The following is a 13,279-nucleotide window of genomic DNA, read 5'->3' as shown; positions in this document are numbered from 1 at the left end:
GTGTATGTCTGTCTGTCTGTAAAACATTGTTTTCCCCAGGGAGACCAGTGTAGTGTGCTTTTGTGTCTCTTTAAAAAGTGGGTCAAGTTATATTAGACTTCAACATCTATAACAGCCGTCAAAGTTATTGCTTTGCATGCTTTTGTGCTTTTGAAGCCAACGTCGTTATGACACATGCTGGCTATGTCCGTAAGTACCCCTGAACGATCTAATGAAATCAAAACCTATGTGCAAAAATAACAGCACTCCATTTTGACTGACACTATAAGAGATTGAGACAGAGAGAGAGAGAGAGAGAAAGAGAGAGAGAGAGAGAGAGAGAGAGAGAGAGAGAGAGAGAGAGAGAGAGAGATAGATAGATAGATAGATAGATAGATAGATAGATAGATAGAACAAGAGGTTGTTCAAGGTTAATCAGGGGCACTGTAAATTTTGGCAGGTGTGCACTGACTCACATTTAACATGAATTTTATACCCAGTTATAAGAGAATGTGCACACTTGTGCAACCAAAAAAAATCCCAGTTAATTTGTAGTCTTCATCACATTAGTGAAGGAAAAAGTTTTGAAGTAATTTATCTTGGTGTCATTTTTTTTTTTATTACAAAAACCTTTGTTGATGGGTGTGTGGACTTTTCATAGGTCGGTATCAACGTATCAACAAACTTCAGTTGTCACGAACCAATTATTTTTGAACCTTTGTAAAGTGTAGCAATGCAACTGTCATTACACATTATGAGCAATTTCTTGCAATAACAAATGTTAAATGAATACCTCTCTGAGAGTCAAAAACATTGTTATTTTTGTAGAGGCGGGTGACGTTTCCCAACAACTCTTGCTTTGGATGTCATTGGAATGTGATAGAGTACCCCGTATTGCGGCTGCTGTGATTAAAAGCCCTAAATCACTAATCATTTCCCTTTTAAAGCCTTTGTCTTTCCGGGTGTGTCCTGACTAATCCATACCCCGACAGAAACATAGACATCATCACCGGTTTAGTGTGCTCGTACTATCACAATAGAGCATCGGAACAAAAGCAGCAGAGCCTCCATACGGAATTGTACCCATTGACCGTTTGAAAGTAAAAATGGATCTTTTTCCATCAAAGGAGATTTAGGATGAAACACTGGATGTTTTCTTCAGACAAACGACTGAAGAAATGTGAGCTGGAGGCTGTAATGAGCATCAGTAATGACTGCTTTGTGTTTGCGATGTTCCCTTTGATTCTGCCTGTAATTAGCAGTCAGGCTTGTGTTGTACCTCAAAGCTGATCAATAATGTGATGGATCCCCACAGCGACTGTCTTCTTGGAGTTCTGGAAGCGGAGGAGGGCTGAACTGACTTATGACTGGGATCTCATTGACTGGGAGGAGGAAGAGGTAGGTCAGCAAGAGCCTCAAATATAGATCCCCCTCGCGCCTTGCGGTTGCCTTTTATGATTTCGTCTTCATTTTTTTGTGCCGTGCCTCGTCTAAATATGACACCGCCATTGTGCTCTGCTAAAAGCATCTGCAGTTCAATAGTTCATAACCGGAATGTGTGTCATTCATCAGGAGGAGCTGCGGCCTCAATTTGAAGCCAAATATTCCAGAGTGGAGCGAGTCAATCCCATATCTGGCAAGCCCGAGCCTTTCCAGCCCCTCTCAGACAAACTCAGCCGGCTCATGGTGTCTGTGTCCGGAATCTTCTTCATGGTAAACCCTTTGATCCCTCAATAAGCTGCCCATTGGGGCTTTTCGACTGAACAGTGATTGTGTTATTTAATCTGTGTGCTGCTACTGAAGTGATCTGATGTGCCAGCTGTGGCATTACATCACCCTCTGCTGGACAAAATTTCATGGCACAACAGAATAAGAACCTTGATGTACAATCAATTGTACTTTACGCTATTCACAGGGCGCGATGTGTTTGTTTCTTGAGATCTTGTAGCCAACTTCACTTTGTGTAACAGATTCTATTTGTCAATTTTCGATTCAACAAATGTGGTGCGAGGGTGTTGCTTGTGAAATTGAGCTCAGCGTTCCCAAAACTGTCGTTAGTCACAGTTACTTTGTGATTTAACAAGGGGGCGGGGCAATTACTTTTTCACATTGGGACTGGTAGTTTTGGAATTTTTTTTAAATTAGCTTTATTAAATTAAATTGTCATTTAGAAACGGAATTTTAACAGATTTTTGATACATTTAGGTTCGTAAATTTTTTGCGCTGCCAAATTTGAAAGAATCTCCTGTTTTTTTTAATTTTGAAGCCATCTCCTTTTCTGTAAATGAAGATCAGCTCCAAATATCTGTTATCAGCCTCGGTATCCGCCCTGAAAAATGTAATGGGTTCATTGCTAATTTTAATAGCACTAACAGCCTATGATAATGTTCTCTGCTTAGATTTCGCTGGTCCTGACAGCCGTGTTCGCAGTGGTAGTTTTCCGTCTCATTGCCATGGAGAAGTTTGCATCCTTCAACTGGCATTTTGTGAAGAAGAACTGGCAGTTCGCCACCTCTGGCACCGGTGTCTGCATCAACTTCATGATCATCATGTCGCTCAACGTGGTAGGTGTCCAGACAGGCGCATCATCTGCTATGTTGACATATCGAAGGCCAGTGAATGTTCCGTGAAACGTTGATTTTATTCCCGTTTATTCCCGGAAATGTCACATCTGTGGCCAGAAAGTCTTGTTTTTGTGTGTCATTGCTGATTCTCCCCTTGCTGATGTTTGTCAGGTGTATGAAAAGGTGGCCTATCTGCTGACAAATCTAGGTGAGCACAACACACTTGCTAACAACTCTTGTCCCAGATTGTTGACAAGCCTTTATCCCCCCCCCCCTTGTCCACACCCTGTTATTCCCCCCCACAGAGCATCCAAGGACAGAGTCTGAATGGGAGAACAGTTTTGCTCTCAAAATGTTCCTCTTCCAATTTGTTAACTTGAACAGTTCCACGTTCTACATTGCATTCTTTCTGGGAAGGTAGGCCCGTTGCCATGAATCACGTTTCCTGTTTTTACAGTGGAGAAATGTTTCCAAATCCTATGTGTGTAGATCTTCCAGAACGCCCTTGCTTTCCCTTCTCAACGTATAGCTATACAAACAAAAATATTAAAGACCTCACGCTAGTGTTTGCATACGGCCGCACCTTTCCAGTGGAAAGTCCAAAAAAATGTTTCCGTTGGATGGACACTTGTGTAAATCTTCTGCATTTGACATGGTTCATGGGAATGCATGCTAATAGATGGGATTCATGCAAAAAAAAGGTATTTTATGTATGAAGTGGCGCCGTGACTGAGTGGTTAGCACGTTTGCCTCACAGGTTTAAGGGTCGGAGGTTTGAATCCAAGCTTCCACCTGTTGCCATTCATACAACAGAATAAATCAAGGCTTGCCGTAGTATGTCAGCTTCGTGGTTCCATTGTTGTGGCCCATATTTCACACCAAGTCAATTTGTGTGTTAAGGCAAGATCATCCAGATTTCCTATTCAGTCTTTTTGTGATGCTTTTGATTTAGTGGTGTGCCGTGAGATTCTTTTTTTTTTTTTTTTTTTAATGGCTCCATAAAGGTTGGGAAACATTGCCTTAGTACGCACATGAGCAGTAGGTTCAATATAATACACTGTGAGGTCCTGACTGGCATTGTAATCCACCATTCATTTTATACCTTGACATTTCGGTTGGAAAATGGAATTCCTTTATTTGATGTCACGCATATTTGCAAAGCCTCGAAATGTTTCAATCAAAGCTTTCATTTGACATAATTGAGTCTCTCCCACCCACGAGTTCATTAGTATTCCTCTAATTGAATTTCTCAGCTAATGTTGCCGGTCTTGATCTGTTTAGGTTCGCTGGCAGGCCTGGAAAATACAATAAACTCTTTAATCGGTGGCGACTGGAGGAGGTGAGTGCATGCATGCATCATCTTAAGTGGGTGATTATTTGTGCTGTGATTCAGCCCCCCCCCCCCCCACATGACTTCTGCTTTTTAATGATATCCTTGCATTGCATGGTCTGATTTGATTTGACAAAAAAAAAAAAATAAATCATCCATCCATTAGATAAGTGCCTAATTAAAATGATGAGGTCCCCCCCCCCCCCGTGATTTGAAATCATTTGGAATGCAAGGCATGAAACGGTAATATAATCAAATTTATTTCATTTATTTAATTATTATTCTTGTTTAAGTGTCACCCCAGTGGCTGCTTGATTGATCTGTGCCTGCAAATGGGTGTCATCATGTTTTTCAAACAAATCTGGAATAACTTCATGGAACTTGGTTATCCGTAAGTACCGGTAATATTTTTAATGTCATGATGTTTTGTTTTGTTTTTTTATTCTGATTTTTATTCAATTAATTGTACATCCTGATAGTCAAGTGTATGGTTTTAACCGTTGCACTGTTTTGCTGCATTGTCAAGATCTACCGGTAGTTGTTGCTGGGTTGAATCACTGCGTTTACCTGTCGTTACGTCAGTTTGCTGCAGAACTGGTGGTCCCGTAGGAAGATGAAGAAAGGCGGTGGCACCGCGGGGCAGAATGTGGAGAATAAAAGTCAGCTACCTCAATGGGACAGAGACTGGAATCTGCAGCCTATGAACGCGCACGGCCTTGTGGACGAGTACCTTGAAATGGGTGAATCATTGTACTTGTGCAACCGTGTTGTCATCAGTATTGATCTGGATGGAACAAATCCATATGGATTCAATACGTTTGTGTTACATAGTCAATGGATATCAATGTGAAATGCTCTTCCTGCATAGGTTTGCATGGGAACGCAATCTTTTTGGCCCCTACTAATCAACCATAGAACAATTTACATTGAAGCTGCTAAACCATTACAGTTTAAAAATGCGATCGAGCTATTAATTGAACATCACTTTTATTATTGCACACTTAAAACTGCTGGTTTAAAAGTAACTCAAATTGGGTGACTCATAGCTAACCCAGCACTGGGTCCAAAAGGGACATAGCCAATGCTGAATTATTTATACCCAGCACGTTGGGTTAAGGGCGGCCCGATTGGCCAGTGGTTAGCGCATCGACCTCACAGTGCAGAAGCACCGGGTTCAATTCAAGCTCCGGCTTCCATGTGTGGAGTTTGCATCTTCTCCCCGGGCCTGCGGGGGTTTTCTCCGGGTACTCCGGTTTCCTCTCACATTCCAAAAACATGCATGGCAGGCTGATTGAGCACTCTAAATTGTGCCTAGGTATGAGTGTGAGCGTGGATGGCTGTTCGTCTGTGTGTGCCCTGCAATTGGCTACCAATTCAGGGTGTACCCCGCCTATTGCCCGAAGACAGCTGGAATAGGCTCCAGCACCCACCGATAAACGGATCGGAAAATGGATGGATGGACGCCGGGTTAAGAATTTGACCCATGAAGTTGGGTCAGGATTTTAACCCAACAAGGGCTAAAAAAAATAAATTAAAAAAAAAAGGAAAAATGGGATAGTAGGTTATCAGTATTTCCATGGTTAAAAATCAACACAAATTTTTTACTATTTTCTATGAAGAAGACGCAACTTTCCCCCTGCCAGCTGTCGCCACAGCGAGTCACACTATTTGCACCGGATGCCCCTCCTCACACAGCCCACCCATGACCAGGATTTGAACCCAATCTTCATGCCATAAATCCGCGGTTTTATCCACTCAGCATTTTTGAAGAATGTTATTAAATTTACGTCAGTGCACACAAACTCCAAAATAGGGACCTGCTTCTGCTCTACAGCCAGCCCAAATCCAATCTTCAACCCAATCTGCCGAGTCAAAATTGCTAGCCCAAACTCGGGTAATAGTAACCCAATCTTCTCATAATCCGCAGTTAACCAGCGAGTGAGTTAGGAAAACGTTTTTTTTAGGTTGTATCACAATTATAGAAGAACCACATAAGAGCATGCAACTGTGCCGTGTTCATTATTTTCAAAAATAATTTTGATCTATTCACATGACAAAAATGTGAAATAACGTCATGAAATACATCATGCTCGCGAGTGTGACCATCGCTATGCGGACACGTTTGGCTTGTCAAACTCGGCTGGAACAGTTTTACTTTGACCAATCCATCAGAGGATGTTATTGTGGGCGAGCTAGCTGGCACATATGTGGCGAATTTCACATCTAAATGGTTAAAGAAACAGTCTTTTTGCCAATTTGTGAGTTAAATTGGCCTGTGGCCTTGAGAGGGGTTAGCTTGACTTGGCAGCAGATGTGGATGCAGTGCACGCAAAGAGAAATGCAACAAAATGAAGAGAATGGAATAGAATAGGCAAGTTCTCGGGACACATATTGGATTTGGAATTCAGCTTGTAAATGTGAGTCAGTGTTTCTGATAGACCAGCAAACAAGGCCAACTGGCCTTGATGAGAAAAAAAAAGGCATGCAGACACAGAAGAAGACAATTTACTCAGAAAAGCATCCTGTAAAAAGTCAATTTCCCAAAAGAATTGCTGCTCTATTAAATACAATATGAAATCAAAGTATTGTTTCCTCTCAGTCCTCCAGTTTGGCTTCACCACCATCTTTGTCGCCGCGTTCCCGTTGGCTCCGCTCCTGGCTCTGCTCAACAACATCATCGAGATCCGTCTCGACGCCTACAAGTTTGTCACCCAGTGGAGGAGACCCATGCCTGCCCGGGCCACAGATATCGGTGAGCTCGATCGCTGACTACCACTTTATTCGAAAAGCAATCATAAAGAACAATTCACAGTTTTGTAAATATACGCTGTTTGATGTCTGTGTTGCCCCCGGCATTTAAAATATTTATGACGTACCTTTCAGGTATCTGGCACGGGATCCTCGAAGGTATCGGCGTGCTCGCTGTCATCACCAACGCCTTTGTCATCGCCATCACCTCAGACTACATCCCTCGTTTTGTATATGCCTTCAAATACGGCCCCTGCATGGACAGGGCGTACCGCCACGATGATGAGTAGGATTTAAAAAAAAAAAAAGGATGTGAACCATAACCCAGCACTGTGACTGAACTTCAGGTGTGCTCAATGTCTCCTTTGGCCGTGTAGGTGTTTGCGAGGCTACATGAACAGCAGCCTGTCTGTGTTTGACATGAGCGTGCTGAAGAACAGCAGTGAGTCGGAATACTGCTGGTACCGAGACTACAGAGCTCCGCCCTGGAGCGAGGTGCCCTACGAGTTCACTCTGCAGTTCTGGCACGTCCTGGCTGCCAGACTGGCCTTCATCATTGTCTTTGAGGTATGGCGACTCTTCGTTTTCAGTTCAAGTCCATGTAAAGGGAAAATAAATAGCTCTTCTAAATCCGACAAACGACCGAGAACATTGTGAACAACCCTCACAAATGATTGGGCAAACGATATCTCCATCCAGGCATCCATTTTCTAAACCGCGTATCGTCACATGGGTCGCGGGCGCGCCGGAGAGCTATCCCGGCTGTCTTTGGGCAGTAGACGGGATACACCTTAAACCACACGCATTCAAATGAAATGCTCATTCGTGTAGACACCCGAGCTCGGAGTGTTGGCTTTCCATGCTCGTTACGTTCTGCACTGAAAAAAACAACAACTTGATTTTCGGTTGCACGGGATTAAGATAACACATATGATTTGTTTATTTTTGCGGAAAACACGCGAAGCTTACATTGGTACGCCACATTTTAATCACGTGCACATTCAAGTCAAGTCAATCCAAAGTATTTTTTTTTCCAGTGAACTGGGATGATGAGTGTGACCTCATATTGGTGAATGCTTTCCTCAGCACCTGGTGTTTGGCATCAAATCCTTCATTGCGTACCTCATTCCGGACATGCCCAAGGACCTTTGTGACCGGATGCGCAGGGAGAAGTACCTCATGCAGGAGATGATGTACGAGGCGGAGCTGGAGCACCTGCAGAAGGAGCGCAAGAAGAACGGACTGCGTTATCACCACGAGTGGCCTTAACTTTTTAAACCCTCACCTGTACACCCCCCCCCCACCCCCCAGCCCCCTTAAAAACGACATCCAGCCCTCCACGCCTGCCTGTTTAACCTTCAGCAGATTCACCAAAGACTACACATATGACACCCCCACCACTCTAAAGCTGCTTCACCCTGAACACTCCCTCCCTCGCCATCTGTTGCAGAGTTGGCGCCACCCTCGTGTTCCACCACCCTCCTCGGTCCATCGCCTGGCTTCCTGCGGCAGCTTCTTCCCACCTCAATCTCCCCACCCCCCTTCTGCTGTGTGTCATGGCCTCACTACCATCTGTAATGTTTACTATGCAGATGAAGGGCTGCAAGCGGTTCCCTTCGTCAGCCATCTTGCTCTCTCTCTCTCTCTCTCTCTCTTTGTGGCAGCTAGCACCTCGTCTGCTTGGACTCGCCGCATGTTTTTCCTTTTCTCGCCGAGCATCAGCAGAACCGCGATGGTTCGCGCTCATTTTCCAAATAGAACGGACGACGTTCCTGCAAAAGTGACTGTGCATATCGCCCTCAAAGCATGCTGAATACTCTTTGTGGCAAGATGTAAAGCAACAACACTCATCATGGAGAAATGTCCACGGCAGCCTAGAAAGTGCATGGTCGTGTTGTTGTTGTATCCCTTCTCGGTGCCTGGTTTGTGTGAGCTGTGGGCGTGCGTTTGTTTGTTGTACTACTGTTGAGCTTGACTGCCTTGAGTTCGCCGGATGTGAACTTTTCGCGATATGATTGTGCCTCCAGTTGTACGCCGACATCACTTGTGCCTGTTTGTGCTGCACATTCGCTTTCAAAGTGCAACGCGTCCTCTCTCCGACTCTTAACTTGCTCTGTTGAAGAAACTTTTAGACGCTCCCGAGCGAGTTTGTTTTGGACGTGACTCACACGCACTTAGGTACCCACTGCGGGTCTAATGGCTCTAAAACAACAGTGTCTGTTGATACATAGCTCCTATTATGAGCGACGTATGCACGACGGAGCTGCAAATCTGCTTTCCCCCACTTTCTACGCTCATGGCCTGTTTTTCATTTGTTATTGGAAGGGCTGGAGCATGGTTGAAACTTGGATGGTTTAGACATACCTGTGGCTTGGATGTTCACTGCACAAAGAACATCGATCCACTGTTGCTCCATCACGAAAAGAAAAGGGAAAAAAAGCACTTACACATTCATTCTCGAGCAAAGAATCTCAGCCAGCCGCGGTTTTAGCTCCGCTGTGACGCTAATTGTTCTAAAAGTTTCGAAATTTGGTCGCTCCAAAAAATAGTCGCCTGTCAACGTCTTGACCAATGCGCAACGACTTGGGAAAGAGGAGTGACACATTTTGAGGCAAAACCACAAGCAGTCAAATTACAAACCAAAATATACTGTCTAATTTCCAGTTAGAATACTGTATGTCTTTATACAAACATTTATATGTACAAAGCAAAACGGTCAACAAAATAACTAGGTCACGATGTTAATTGCTTTGCTGGTCAATTTCTCTTGCACAACTTCAGTTCCGGTGAGGGTTTTCGTCAACGGTGACTAAAACGTGACGAGACGTCTGTGAGTTGACGAGACGAGACTGGACAAAAATCTTCGTGGGTAGTCTGCCCGATGATCACAATGCTGCTGTTCATCGGAAGATAAGTTACAAGTTCTTTTGTGTGTGCGTGTGTGTGTCTGCGTATTTTTTGTTGTGCTCATTGAATATCGAATGCAAATCATGACGTTTTTGCGACTTTTTTGTTTTAATCTGTCGGAAAAACATTTATATTGCAGATGCAAGAACTAACTCTAGGCAAGTCCAAAATATTATTGTTGCTTTGAACCCTTTTTCTTTTCTCTTGTTATTTCAAGTAATAGGTAATCATTTTCTATTTTGACTGGAAATGAGATAAGTATGCATGTTCGGGTTTTGACTTTTACCTCAAAGTGTGTATTGACAGCTGCATTGGAGCCGAAACCCCAACAGACGTGATATTTTGAAGACAGATGGCCCACAATTTCCAAAATAAATGTTACATTTACACAAAGCAAACGAGGGACAAAAAGAAAACCAATACTGGTTCACAGCCCTTGGGAAAGAGATTTTGTACTGTTCATTTGTTTCTGTCAAGTAATCGAATGAAGTTGTCGTTCTATGTGTGGATAGGGTTCATAATGTCTTTATTAAAGTTCCTGGGGTTATTTTTTTTGGTTTGGTTTATTTATTTTTTTGTTGCTTTTTTGCTACTTGCACTCACCCACAGATGTCCTGTCTGCATTTCTCAGGTGTCCTCTGAATGTTTGCTGATGATCAACTTTTCATATTTTCCACAATGGTCCGTATGCTATGATGCACCCACCTCAGTCTTGTTTAGTTTTTTTTGTTTGTTTGTTCTTTGGGGGGGGGGGGGGTGTTATAAGGTAATCTTCATCATATTCCTTCTGACATTGAACGTCCATTCCAAAAACAAAAAAAAGGAACAACAAAAGATATTGCTTTCATGCTATTCTATCAGATAATTTCATTTTAAATCCCCCCCCCCCCCCCCCCCCCCACTAGAGAGAGACTCTAATCTTGAGGAAGCTAGTCCAGGTTCCCTGCTATGTGAAGATTGAAAATCTATGCATGTTGTAATCCTTGTACAGTCCAGTTTGCATGATTTCGTGCCTCCTTTGGGCAGCTCTAACATCAGTTAGTTTGTCTTTAAAAACATATCACAAACACAACATTTTTTCAACACCGAGGGTTTTGGAAAGCCCAGACAAGACTCATGTTTGATGGAGGCAGTGAATTTTATACAGGGCCGCTATTTTCTAGATCAAAAAACAAACACATGAACAGTTATTAAATCAAAGGTAAGTTTTACAAATCTAACCCGCCCCCCCTCCCCCTCCTAACTGTCATGGATGAGCTCCTTCACACAAGTATGACGCCTGCACAGTGAAAAGAACGGTGTTCCTAATGCCTCCTACTGCTGTTGGCAATAGCACAAAGCGAGTGTTGTAATGATTACTGAGAGCTTGACATTGCACTCTGAAAACTTTTGAGTGGAATTTACTTGAGAAGTGGATGCAGAGACACAGAAGTGTTAGCCCATGCATTTGGATGAGCGGTAGGATGTGACATGAGTGTATTCGTAACATGGTTTACTTTGTTCTTGTTTACATGTAAAAAAATAAATAAATATATATATACTGTATTGAAATGTATAAAAACAATGTAACATAAGGTAATTTGGATATCACTCTTTTCTGTAATAAACCATTGATTGTATCTTTTAAATTGAAATCTGGTGTGTTTATTGCTGTGTTCGTGTTGCTGATGCTGTGGGTGTCATTCATTCATTCATTTTGTGATCCGGCTACAAGGGTCGCGGGGGTGCTGGAGCTTCTCCCAGCTGTATTCGGGCAGTAGGCAGGGGGACACCCTGAACTGGTTGCCAGCCAATCGCAGGGCAAACATAGACGAACAGCCACTCACGCTCACAATCACACCTAGGGACAATTTCGAGTGCTCAATCAGCCTGCCATGCATGTTTTCGGAATGTGGAGTACCCGGAAAAACCCACGCAGGGAGAACATGCAAACTCAACACAGGAAGGCCGGAGCTGGGATCGAACCCAGGACCTCTGCACTGTGAGGTCGACGCACTAACCACTGGACCGCCGGGCAGTCCTTGCCTAACATGTATGCGGAAAAAAAAAAATCTGGATCGTGAGTGAGAGGTAATCCTGAACGAAGTGCCTCTCATACGTTCCCTACGGTTTGGTATCAATACACTAATACCGATACTGTATTGGTAGAAATCGTTTTTGCCCGATGTCTGAGTGTATGCCGTGAAAAATGTTGACATTTTCATTGGATTTGCTGAAGGCCCACAAGAACGAAGCCATTTAATAACCAAAATTATGCAAGAGGTGTGCATCTATAGAAGTGGTACAAATTGGTGTTGATCAAAACGAATTTTCTTCGGCTTTAGCTGAGGTGGTTGTCCCACCGACTGACGTTCTAGTAGTGCTATTCAGTGCTGCGTCTGCACAAAGATTTTGCGGATTATGTTTTATGGAGCAAAGTGATTTATTCCTTTGCTCCCTCTGCAATTATAAACCAATATTCCACTTTCTCCCCCCATATGTATGAGACCCTGTCGAAATCTTGTTTTTCTACGGCAAAACTACTCCTTGAGAAGGAATAATAGCTTTTCCGCTGTTGTTTTGAAATCCTGAAAAAAAATCTGCTGACATTTCTTGCATCTTGCAACAACGCGTTTTATTTACTTGCAAAGTTACTGTGTGTTCATGCAACAAAAAATCAGTTTACCTGCTGGCACAAAAAGACACTTCAGGGTCGTAAATGAAATCTTATCCTCTAGCTCATCCAGAGCAGCAAAAGTAGTTTGCCACAGGGAAAATGTAATCCTTTAAAGACTTTTCCATTTGAAAATGACAACCTGGACTAAAGCGAGCATGGAAATGAAGACAGACTTTAAGAACTTAAATCCACACTGTTACTGCAAAACCCAAAGATAATCTCCTACATGTCCATTAGACTCTAACAAAATTAGACGGTGACTACTGGGCTGGAAAATGGTGTATGATGTGTCTGCAAGTGTGATTGATGCCTCTTTTCACATAAAGCAGCAATTTGGAATTGCTGTACACAAATCCTGATTTAAAAATAGATAAATAACATCTACAGAGCAAAGTCCAGTTTTAACGTTTACGGGACAGACGACTTGTGTCACAGTGTGGTGTAACACACAAACATATTTAGTAGACATACTTTTAAAAGTTATAAGACTGTGTCAAGAAACACTTGAAGATACTTCTTCATGAGATTGAGAAGATTTGTCCAAAATGTGACTTTCTAAACATTTAGAATCCAGTTTAGTTCAGAAACTGTCAAACAAAGCTTTAGCGCATTGATCTATTAGAATTGACCCAACCAATCACGGCGCACCTGTTTTGTTGAGTTCGGTCATGTGACATTTGCAATCTGAGCCGTGATTGGTCGTCGCCAGTGCCCTGAGCAACTGTGATGTCATTTTCACAAAATGACAAAATGGCCGCCCCCTGCCATGGATGGAACCGATGGATTTTGCTGCTTAATTCATATTCCACAAACACAATGATAATCAGAATACCGTGTTGAGACCAACGGCGCCGCATCGAACATATTATGGTAAAGAACATTTTTAACTTTAACAGCTCTATGAGCATTTTTTCCCCCCATAAAAGCAGAGCTTTTCAAGCAGTCACGGCGGGATCCTGTTGGTGATTTTGAGTTTTCCAGCAGGTTGTAACTTTCCGCATGGCTATAAATGTACTTCATATGTGGGCCATGTTTTATCCATCAACGCTATTGTAAATTGTCCGAATTTTTCTCATTCTTCATAGCTGTAAGCCC

General features: G+C 42.9%; 1 protein-coding gene across 4 annotated transcripts in view; it reads left to right on the top strand.

Moving 5' to 3' along the window:
- Positions 1-10,080, top strand: part of ano3 (anoctamin 3) — a 33,171-nt gene extending 23,091 nt beyond the window's left edge. For all 4 annotated transcript variants that reach the window (XM_086109355.1, XM_086109356.1, XM_086109353.1 and 1 more), the window contains 12 exons: positions 1,295-1,377; positions 1,552-1,692; positions 2,379-2,543; positions 2,715-2,751; positions 2,849-2,960; positions 3,825-3,882; positions 4,167-4,264; positions 4,456-4,613; positions 6,473-6,625; positions 6,757-6,907; positions 6,999-7,188; positions 7,708-10,080. In XM_086109355.1, coding sequence (XP_085965481.1) covers positions 1,295-1,377; positions 1,552-1,692; positions 2,379-2,543; positions 2,715-2,751; positions 2,849-2,960; positions 3,825-3,882; positions 4,167-4,264; positions 4,456-4,613; positions 6,473-6,625; positions 6,757-6,907; positions 6,999-7,188; positions 7,708-7,890 — 1,529 coding nt within the window. In that variant the 3' untranslated portion in view covers positions 7,891-10,080. The remainder of the gene's footprint in view (positions 1-1,294; positions 1,378-1,551; positions 1,693-2,378; positions 2,544-2,714; positions 2,752-2,848; positions 2,961-3,824; positions 3,883-4,166; positions 4,265-4,455; positions 4,614-6,472; positions 6,626-6,756; positions 6,908-6,998; positions 7,189-7,707) is intronic.
- Positions 10,081-13,279: the final 3,199 nt, after the last annotated feature.

Source organism: Hippocampus guttulatus, chromosome 4 (genome assembly GCF_054856545.1).
Source record: "Hippocampus guttulatus isolate MCC_2025c chromosome 4, RoL_Hgut_1.0, whole genome shotgun sequence".
NCBI lineage: Eukaryota > Metazoa > Chordata > Actinopteri > Syngnathiformes > Syngnathidae > Hippocampus > Hippocampus guttulatus.
The sequence above is the reverse complement of the archived record's forward strand: the minus strand, read 5'-3'. Positions and strand labels throughout refer to the sequence as shown.